The sequence below is a fragment of the Vombatus ursinus genome, unplaced genomic scaffold (assembly GCF_900497805.2).
Source record: "Vombatus ursinus unplaced genomic scaffold, bare-nosed wombat genome assembly UNPS02014837.1, whole genome shotgun sequence".
NCBI lineage: Eukaryota > Metazoa > Chordata > Mammalia > Diprotodontia > Vombatidae > Vombatus > Vombatus ursinus.
Genome location: NW_020954615.1, coordinates 4,906,398 through 4,917,676, shown reverse-complemented (window position 1 = coordinate 4,917,676; position 11,279 = coordinate 4,906,398). Strand labels below are relative to the sequence as shown.

General features: G+C 40.8%; 1 protein-coding gene across 1 annotated transcript in view; it reads right to left on the bottom strand.

Moving 5' to 3' along the window:
* Positions 1-9,271, bottom strand: part of ADAM7 (ADAM metallopeptidase domain 7) — a 68,501-nt gene extending 59,230 nt beyond the window's left edge. The window contains exons 1-5 of the mRNA XM_027839965.1: positions 9,191-9,271; positions 6,945-7,021; positions 4,130-4,208; positions 2,220-2,296; positions 625-811 (exon numbers count right to left, since the gene is read on the bottom strand). Coding sequence (XP_027695766.1) covers positions 625-811; positions 2,220-2,296; positions 4,130-4,208; positions 6,945-7,021; positions 9,191-9,271 — 501 coding nt within the window. The remainder of the gene's footprint in view (positions 1-624; positions 812-2,219; positions 2,297-4,129; positions 4,209-6,944; positions 7,022-9,190) is intronic.
* Positions 9,272-11,279: the final 2,008 nt, after the last annotated feature.

Sequence of the window (11,279 nt, the reverse complement as noted above, 5' to 3'; positions counted from 1 at the left end):
TCTCTCTCTCTCTCTCTCTCTCTCTCTCTCTCTCTCTCTCTCTCTCCCCCTCTCCCCCTACTATCCTTTTTTCTCTCCTGTCTATCTCCCTCTCCCTCACTCTTGTCTATTTTTCTTTTTATCTCTCTCCTCATTCTTCTGGCTCTCACTTTCTCTTCTCGTTAACTTTTTCCTCTGTTGCTCTCACTCATCTGTTTTCTTATCTAACTCCCCATTCTCTCCTCTCTCTTTTCCTCTCTTATTCCTTTTTCCATCCCTTTCTCTCTCTTCATCTATTACTTTGTCTTTCCCTGTTTCTCTCTTCTTTTTCTCTCTCTTGTTTCTGTCTTACCCCTCTTTATCTCTCTGTCTCCCTGTGTTTCTGTCTGTCTGTCTCTGTCCCTGTCTGTCTCTGCCTGTCTGTCTCTCTCTCTGTGTCTGTCTGTCTATCTCTCTCTGTCTCTGTCTCCCCCCCATCCTATTTTACCCTGTTTCTCTGGATTGAGGTGTAAAACACATGTAATTTTTTTTCCACCATGAAAGTTGACAACAACAATTTAGTGTCTGCTATGTGCCAGGCACTGTGCTAAGTGTTGTGAATTAACAAAACAAAGAAACAAATAAAAAGCTAAGAAGCCTACTCACTTCTAAACTGAGGCCAGACATGGAGGCCTGAGTGATGGCGTCTGTCTTGGAAAAGTTGTCCACCACACAGCTCCCATTGCTTGTGTCTTGGTTCTTGTGGTCATATTTGAAGATGGCATGCTCTCCCTGATCAGAGTGCTCTAGAGGTTCGATGAGATACCTTTGGTCATGCTTCCTGAAGTATCCCCTGTGGAGCATGAGAATGCAGACCATCTGCTTAAGGATTGTGGACAGGTGACCATATTCTATTCCTGGAGCTCTGATTGCTTCAACTCAAAAGGAATTATATGTAATAACATGGGGAAACTATGATTCCAGATGAAGTTGGTGAGTAGGGAAGACGTGATAAACATGTTTTTTTTTTTTTTAATGAGGCAATCGGGGTTAAGTGACTTGCCCAGTTCACACAGCTATTAAGTGTCTGAGGCCGGATTTGAACTCAGGTCCTCCTGACTTCAGGTGCCGGTACCAGCTAGCTGCCTCAGAAATAATTTTCTTCTTAACAAAAATCACAAGAAACAAAACAAAACAACAAAAAAAACGTAACTCCCAGCCAAGTCAGGATGCTAAGAAACAGTTCTTTCTGAGGGCTCAATGGCAGAAGCCTGACTGCCACCCCTAATTCTATCTTTTCTCTGGGCACAACATGGAGTGACCATAGAAGGACAAAATGAAATCCCAAATGGCCAACTCTAACTTCCTACCATTCATAGGAACATAAATTTAGAGCTAGAAAGAATTTGTTTGGCAGATCATGCCATCTAACCCTCTCACTTTACAAATGAGGAAACTGAGGCTCGGAGTGGCTAAATAACTTCCTGAAGGTCACACAGGTAACTAGATAGTAGAATCTTTTCATCATATCACATTCCTCTCTTGCCATCTCTTTGAGCACCTTCTTTCCTCTCAAAATCACAATAGCACCACCTGATACCTTGGTTCTGTATGATGAGACCTTAAAGTCATGTGTAAGTGTGGGGCCCAGATGATTTGTTTTCCTTCCCCAAAGGCAAAGATACTTGATAGTTTAATTCAGTGTGCCCTTTAATAAGGAGCGGAGAGGTAATATGTATAATGGAAAGAGCACTGGACAGGGAGTCAGAAGCATTGGCTCCAAGTTCCAGCTAAGCCTCTACTCATCATGGTTTCTTGGGTGAGTCACTTCCCTTTTTTGGATCTAGGTTTCCTTATAAAACTTTCATATCCCTTCTAGCTCTGATGATCAACCTCTTGCTGAAAAACATTTTTTCCCTTTGAACTTTATTTTCTCAAGTTTTACAAAGCCAGGCCATGCTCATTATCTCTACAGCATCAACCTTTCACTTTCACAGACTGATGAATAAAGGAGGCCCATGAATCATTCCTACAGTGCTGGTGTGGTGCCAAGGAATGACATGTCAATTTATTGATTTTTCTTCCTGAAATATCTGTATTTCTACAAATCACAAAAGAGAACAGAACTATCCCACCCCCACAATTCAAGGTAGTCTATTCTAATTGGATATTGAACACACTCAGGTTCATCAGAAGTCAGATTCACTATTTCTTCAATTATGCTTAGTCACCAGAGGGAGTATTGAAGATCTGGTTCTTACCTCAAGCCGTCACAGGTACTAATGCTAGCAGCAGAGTCCTTTTCATGAAGAATATGTCCTTGGTAATAACAATGATCCTACCGAAGATGATAGAGGGAGGGAGAGAGAGAGAGAGAGAGGTGGAGAAATATCATAATATTATATACAATTTTTTTGGCCACATTTCAACTTAACTTTACTCAATAACAATGATAGTAACAAATACCTGCTCATTTTATACATAGCATAAACCAGCCTTGGATTCTTAATTAACTTTCTGTTTGTGATTGCAATTTCACAGGATCGTAGATTTCAGTTTATAAGAAATTTTTAAAAGTCAAATTGTCCAATCCCTTCATTTTACAGATGAGGAAACTGAGACCTAGTTAAGTTAAATGACTTGGCCAAGATCACACAAGTAATCAGCATCAGAGGCAGAAAGATTGCACCTGGGTCCAGTGACTCCAGTGTCAGCGTTCTTTCCCCTATGCCAGGGCTGCGTCCCTGGAGCATCCACTCCAAAATCTTTTTTTTAGAGATGAGAACCAGCAGTGGAATTTGGTCATTTGGGGTGGTTGTATAGGGTGGGGTCACATGTAGTCCTCTAGGTCCTCAAGTGTGGCCTGTTGACTGTATCTAAACTTCACATGTGACCTTGAGGCCTCAGGTTCCCCTCCCCTGGTCTAGATAAAACATTTGTGTTCAGAGGAAGGAACCTAAAGATGGAATTAGGGACTGATGATTTCACAGGAGAATGAGTTGAAACCTTTTTTGCTACCCTAATATTATTAACCAAGCATGTTTCTATAATTATTAACTCTGCACATTTTTCTAACTTTGAATATTACAAAGAATTTGTCACATAAAAACTCAATAGAATAGAAGGTCCTTGAGAGCAACGATCTTTTTCGTCATATTCTAGGCATTTAGCACAATGGCACTCATTAGGCAATTAATAAAATTTTGGTGCCTAACTGAAATAAGCAGTACAGTTATTATGCCCTACCCTTTTCTGATGCAGAAATTAAAAGTTTGTTAAGATAATTTTCTTGCCTGAGAAAACCAAATATTGATTCTGTATCTTATATGTGATTCCATTTCACAATTGATTCTATTGTGTAACCTTATTCTGTATTTTATATAAAATCCCAAGTCTTTTCTTTGTCCCTGAGTAAAGAAGCTCATGAGTTCAAAAGTTGTCTTCCTCTTTCACAGTTAGATACCAAAGTTTATTCTCCCTATTGATGAGTTTTAATTAAAGAAAAATTCTGAGTTAGGTTTAGAGGTTCAACAGTCTCAGAGAACATTTTAATTCAAAGGGAATTATTGTCTGAGCACCACCTGAAAATCACTTTGTGCCCAGGAAATTTGTTATCCCTCATAACTTTATGTCCTGAGAAATTCTGTGACATTAGTATGTTATGCTTGAGAGCATACAAGCTGACCTGGTCTCTGTCCTTAAATGATTAAAGGTGGCCTTATTTCATTCTCAGGCACCAGAGTACTCTGAGAATGCAGCTGGGTCCCCTAAATCCATAAAGCATTCCTCTAAGACAGAGAGGGTCTTGGGAGTGTAAATGCTTTCCTTTAAAGTAACCAATCCTGAGGCCCTCACGTACATGATATTGCCAACCTTAAACTGCATTATTTCCTCACCTATCCTGTTCTGTTCTTTGTTCTGTATGTATAAAAATGAGGTGCAGCTACAATTCTTTGTCTTAAAATGGAGGCAGCCATCAACCTGCCTTATTAACAGGTTTGTGCTCTGTTAATAAACTATTATATTGCTTGGAGTAAATTGCCTCAGTCTACCTTTGTTGAATTTCACCCATGACATGACCAAAAGTAACAAAACTGGCCAATATCAGAGGTGAGATTCAAATCCACCAGGTCCAATATAACACACACTACCCCCACACTGTGTCTCCTACCATTAACTGAGGATTCGTGGTGATCTCCTCCCCTCCTTGGGAGTAATGTGTTTCACTGTAGTTTGGGGATACAAGGTCCCTGGAAAGAGAACAAAAAGATAGTTAATCCTTGTTATAATGCCAACAAGAAAGGCTTCCATGGGAGTATCTCCCCAATTATTCTCAATACTTTGTGAAGTCCTTTTTCTTCCCATCAGAGAGGATGCTGAAACTCATGTTTTAAGAGCAGTTTAAGTAGACTAATCTTCTCAAGAGATGAAAGTTTAATTGATTGACTGAGTGGCCTGTAATCTGATGGTTAGGTGACATCATCTTGGAACCTCAATTAACTAATCTGTAAAATGGGGATAATAATGCCTGAATTTGATCCAGTGGAAGGGCCTAATTTGTAACGTGTGAGAGGGTAATGTAAGTGTCTGGAGAACATTCCATTCCAGTAGAACTAGGAAAGAAACCTCCTGGTATTGGGAGACAATTAGAGTAATTCAATTGATAGAATGTTTCAAGAGCTCACGCTGGGCTGATGATCATGGGAGTGGAAAAGAAGGGACAGATAAAAGGGATGTGGAAGGGGAAATATTGACAGGATATAGCAATGGTTTGGAAATGGGAGATAAGGGATACCCATTGAGGTTTTGCGTTTGCATGCCTGGGAGGATGGTGGTGCCTACAACAAAAAGCGGGAAGATTGGAAGGGAGGGAAGGGGACAAGATTATGGAAAGAAGGTCAGCAGCCACGTGACACAGTAGATAGAACACTGGACCCAAAGTCAGGAAGACATGAGTTCAAATCCAGAGGCTTGCTACCTGTGTGACTTTGGGCAAGTCACTTAACCTCTATTTGCTCTATTTGCTTTAGTTTCCTCATCTATAAAATGGGCATCATAGTAACACCTACCTCCCAGGGTTGTTGTGAGACTCAAATTAGATAGTTATAAAGTGTTTGGCATAGTGCCTGGCATATAGTAGTCCCTATGTAAATGTTACCTATTATTAAGAGGATGAGTTCAGTTTGGGGTGTGTGGACACACTATCTTTTGTGGCTAATCTCCTATTTCTCTCTCTTTCTCTCTCTCTCTCTCTCTCTCTCTCTCTCTCTCTCTCTCTCTCTCTCTCTCTCTCTCTCTCTCTCTCTTTCCCTCTCTCTCCCTCTCTCATTCCCTAGGTTCCAGCTAAACTAGGCTGCTTTCTGGGAACATAAATTGCATTCTCTTGTCTCCATTCCTTTACTTATACACTAGACTTGGAGTCAGGGAGATGGGTTCAAACCCTGCCTTGGACACTTGTAAGTAATTTAACTCCCTAAGCCTCAGTTTCCTTACCTTTAAAATGATGACAAATAGACCCAAAGTCTATTCCAGATATAGATCTATGATACTGTCTGATTCTACCTTTGGGAATATCCTCCTTTCCCCTTTTGCTTTTAAATGCCTGTCTGTTATTTAAGGCCTGACAGAAATACCTCCTCTGTGAAGTCTTCCTGGCTACCCATCAATAGAGACCCTTTTCCCTTTTGATCTGAACCTAACCTAGAACTTTGTTCTTCACCTCTCAAGTGTGTTTTCTGTGTAAGATGTTGCCTTGTTCTTATCTGTGTGTCTTCTAGAATGTGTGGTGTAAGCCATGTGATTCTCTCCTCCTCGTCAGCTCTTCCCTTGCAGATCCATTCTCCACACAGCTGCGGAGGTGATATCTATAAAGCACGGGTTTGACTGTGTCACTCCCCTGCTCAAAAAGCTGCAATGCCTCCCTTTTGCTTTTAGAGTCAAAACCAAATCTCTCTGATCAACATCTGAAACCCTTCATACCTTGGTTTTGGCTTGCCTTGCTAGGCATATTACACATTACCACTTGCCACTGATTCTAGATTTTAGTCAAACTGTTCTATTCATCATTTACAACATTCAATCACTCCTTTTGTCTTTGTGTAGGTTTTCCCCCGTGTCTGGAATGTGTTCCTCTCCTCAGCCTTTCAGAATCCCTAGATCCCTTCAAAGCTTAGCTCTAGAGTCACTTCCTATTTAACACCCTTCCAGATTCACCTAGATTCCAGTGGGCTTCCCATCACTTTGTATATATTCTATTTATTTCTATATGTACATGTCATTTCTCCCAGTTGAATGAATGTAAGCTGCTTAAGGGAAGGAACATTATTTTTTTTCTTTGTATCTTCAATGCCATGTAGTAGGTACTTAAAAGGGCCTCATAGCATGCGGGATAGATGGAGTACTGGACTTGTAGTCAGAAGGACCTAGTTCTAAATCCTACCTTAGCTGTGTGACCTTGGCTAGTCAACGAAGTCCTCTGCACCTCCAGTGTAGATTGAACTCAGTGGTCTCTAAGGCCCCTTCTAGCCCTGGATCAACAACTTTATGATCTCTAATCCTATGAAATGTTTTTTGATTGATTAATTTGCCTTAAAAGGAAGAAGTAAAAGCAATGGTGAACAGTAGGGGAGAAAGTGGGAATTGCAAAGATGGAAATGGACTCTTGATGACAGGAAAACCTTTCTATTAATTAGAACACTCCAGAAACAGAATTGGCTGCTGTAGGATCTAGAGAGTACCCCTGGCCCCTACAACTGCTGAGGTTTTCAAGTACAGCTTGGTCTGATATACGGCATAAGATTGGCCAGATACAGTTCAGACTAGATAACTTGGTAATGTGAGATTCTACAAATCTCTGAATCAACTACAAAGAAAATTTTCCTAATAGAAAGGAAGATTTGGGATATTTGTTTGCCAGAGAGACATTAAGCAAAATTTGGATAATTCCATGTAAGTGTTTTTATAATCTCAAATATTATGCCACTCACTCTGTCCTTTTCAGGTGAAGCACCATTTGTTTACCATGAAGAATCATCTCATAGAAGACTTCTGCATCATATTTTTCCTGGAAGAAAAACATATATTCCAGTTAGTTCATGGTAATTAGGACAATCTGCACCTGCCATGTGACTTACATGTGATAGGCACTTAATTAAAGTGTGGTGAAATTAATCCAATTTTCCTTATTTCTTTTCTTTCTCTTCCATAACTTTATATAGATCATCTGAGACCAAATGCTATTCAAAATTCAGGGGATGAACTCTCCAAAGTAAGTATTATAGAGAGGAAAGAGACAGTGAACTCTTCTCATTTCACTATAATAAAAAGGAAAACAAAAGTAATAAATCTGACTCAGAAAGAAAACATTATGGAACATGTGAGGATACCAAGGAAGGTCTGTGAGACAGTGATGGTGAGGAAAGGAACAGTTGGTAGCCTAAGCTGTCCTAAGCTCCTGGTATAGCCTGCATGTCAGAGGCTCTTACATGACAAAATACTTTGATACTCTTTGAGTGATCTCTTACCTCTCTGGCTCTTACCCTGACAATACAGAAAAGACTTTTCATTGTTAAAATAAAGGACAGAGTAGTGTTACAATCTCCTTTTACCAGCAAAGAGTTCACAATGCTCAAACATGTCTTTAGTGAGAGTGTGGCAAAGCAGGAGAAAGTGTTGGATTTGTATTAAAGGACCTAGATTTCAAATTCTGGCTTTGTAACTTATTAACTGTGTGTTAAGTGATCTTGGAAAAACCAATTAACCAATCTGGGCCTAATTTCATCATCTATGATAGTGCTCAATGACTACAAAGAACCTTTAAAGTCTATATCTGTGGCAGTTTCAGAGCATAATGAAAAGAGACATAGTGACTTGGAGCCAGGAAGACCTGAATTCAAATCCAACCTCACACACTTAATAGTCCTGTGGCCCTGGGCACGTCACTTAACCTCTCAGCCTCAGTTCCCTCATCAGAATTCACTTAGTCTCTTCACTGATAAGCCCAGTCTCAATCAGTTAGTCAATAAGCACTTATTATGCTCTCATTATGTATCAGGCACTGTGCTAAGCCACAGGGATACAAAGAAAGATAAAAGAGAGCTACTGCTTTCAAGGAGCTCACAGTCTACTGTGGCAGAAAACATGAAATCAAATATGTGCAAACCAGCCATGTACAGGATAAGATGGAGATAACCAACAGAGGGGAGGCACTGGGATTGATTGAGTGAATTAGGAAAGGTTCCCTGTAGAAGGTGGGATTTTAGCTGGGACCTGAAGGAAGTCCAGAGGTAGAGAGATCTGAAGAATTCAGGAGAGTCACTGAAAACGCCCAGGGTCTCGAGATAGAACATCTTGTGAAAGGAATGACAAGGGGGTTTGTCTGATACATTTACTTTTTGCTAGTTAGAGGACATTGTTTAAAATACTTAATGAAATAGTATAGCAAGAAAAGTAGTAACAAATTCCCCTTCCCTTTCACACCATAAACCTGGGATGCCTTTTCTCACAAAAATGTACAATATAAGTTGCAGCAAAGGAAATGCCTAGGAAATATCAGTGAAGGGGCTAACATATACGAAGATATGGCTGAGTACTCATAGAGAATGACAAAATTGGAAAAATGCAGCCAAGTCAAACTCACACCACAAAGGAATCCCCTGTTACATATCTGATAAGTGGTCATCTAGGCTTTACTCAAAGACATCAAAGGAGGGAGAAGCCCTTACCTCTCCAGGCAGCTCATTCAGCATTTGGACAGCTCTAAACATTGGGGAATCCTACCCTACAACAAGAGGAAGTCTGCCTCTTTACAATTTCTCCCCATTACTCTGGCTCTTTCCCCTGAGGCCAAGCAGAGAAGATACTTAAAGACAACTGCCATGTCAACCTGGAGTCTTCTCCAGGATAAACCTTCCCAGCTTCTTCAGATCATGTCATATGCCATGGAGTTAAGGCACCTCACCATGATGGCTATCCCATTCTAGATTATCTCAGTCTAGAGAGTGCCTTTATTAAATGTCAGTGTCTTTCTTAAATCACAGCACCCATAACTCAATACAATATTCCAATATTCCAATATAATAATCTGAGAAGCCAGGCCTGCCCTAAAGTTGCCCATGATCCCATTTCAGTTGCAGACTTCCACCACATGATGCTGATTTATACCAAACTTGCCATCCTACTCACAAAGTAGCTCACATGTAGTGAACATGTATGGCCAAGGGTGGAGCGCAACCATGCAGAGGATGCTTGTGTCTGGGGCATACACGGGGAGAGCCAGTTCTGCACAGCTGCTGATGTCATTCCATATTGTCATTATGCTGCTTTTTGTTGTCGGTGTTGGTCCTGCTAGGTCTCTTCACCATTGGCTTACTATAGTAGACAATCTCAGCCATCACTGAGACAATCTCAGACAATCCATTCATGTGGGTGTGGTACATGACATCTGGCAGGGCCCTGTTCCCAGCTAGTCTTAAACAAACAACAAGGTTGTTTCATTTCCTGCCTCCTCATTCCCAGGCCATCCAGACCTCATCTTGTACTTGAATAGGAACAGGTGCTAACCAGGCCCCATCCAGGGACTGGAAACCCAGATGAATCAAATATCATGGAGTGGCTCTTTCACCCAATTTGTATGTCAATGCTCCTTTATCATTCCTCCCTCCTGCCTCAACACTACCATTTCCTCCCCCAAGCCCCTTCCCAGTAGGAATGATTACAAAACTATAATTCAGTGCCTTACTTCACAATGATGGTGAGCTGTACCCTTCCACTCCCTCTGTCCAGAGGAATGGACAAAGCTGTTCACATGAGTTGGATGACCTAGAAGTGACCACCTAGGATGCTTTCAGAAAATTACAGGGTCCTAAAGTCTAGCCTGCTGTTTTATTCTCCATATCTTCAATAGAGTCAGCTGATCTAACCACATATTCTCAGGACCTCACATCCTTGTCATTTCTCCTACCAAAGTCCCTTAGGATTTGGGGGCTCTTCTACTTTCCTCAAGGGGGAACTTGTCTTTATATATTATCTCCCCCAGTTAAACTGTGAGCTTTTTGAAAGCAGGGACTACCTTTCTTTTGTATTTATATCTCATCCAGAACACTCACAAATATCAGGATTGCCTTGATGAAAATGATGGGGAAATTCAGAAAATACTAAATGAAAAATGAGAACTCCACAGGGTTTGCCAGCAGGATAGTTCATCGGTCTCTAAGAAGGCAGTGTTTAACTCCATCAAAAATAAAGAAATGAAGGTTAGAGAAATGCAGGATTCTTGCTTCTATAAGAAGGCAGATGAAATTCAATTTTATGCTAATAGTAACCATCTAAAGCACTTTTATGATGTCCTGAAAGGTATTTATGGCCAAAGACCTACATGTGTCTCAATTAGTTGGTGCTGATGGAGCCACATTTAATGAGAAGGACATAATCCTGGAGAGATGGGCTAAACATTTGCATTATGTTCTCAGCAGACTATCATCAACCAATGCTGATTCTGTTGTCTAAGTATCTCAAGTCAATTCTTGTCTAACTGAAGTTTCAACTGAAGGAGAGGCTTTGAATGCCATCAGGCTCCCCTCATGTGGAGAAGTGCTTGTGCTGATTCTATTCCAGCTTCGATTTACAAGGCAGAGGGTCTACTGCCCATTCAAAAGCTAACTGAGGTCTTCTGGTTTATATGGCAAGAGAAGGTTATTCCCCCAAAAGTTCAAGGATGCCTCTAAGTCCATCTCTAGAAAGTACAAGGAAATAGGTTGCCCTTTGACAATCACAGGGAAGTCTGTCTCTTAGTCATTGCCAGCAGATTCTTGCCAGAGTCATCCTTAATAGGCTGATCCTTCACTTGGAAGATGGTCATCTACCTGCAAGCCAGGATCAGCTGAGGAATGGTTGCTATGGTGTTTGTTGTTTGTTCTTCCTACCACTGGACAAATGCCAGGAGCAGAACTGAGGTCTGCACACAATGTTTGTTGATCTGACCAAGGCCTTTGATACTGTCAGTTATGTGGGCTTATAGGAGATCTCAGCAAAGTTTGGTTGCCCAGGGTTTGCCAGTATTGTATACCAGTTCCATGACATCATGCTTGTACAGATTCTGGATAATGGATGATGCTCTCACACTTTCCCAGTCACCAATGGAGTAAAGCAAGGCTGTGTGCTTGCTCCCATGCTTTTTAGCATGATATCTTCAGTGATGTTGTTGGACGTTTTCAATGAGGATGAAAATAGCATCAAGGCCAGCTACCATAGTGATGGTAAATTATTTAACTTAAAAAGCTACAAGCCAAGACAAAAATGGAGGTACAGTTTGTGTAAAACTT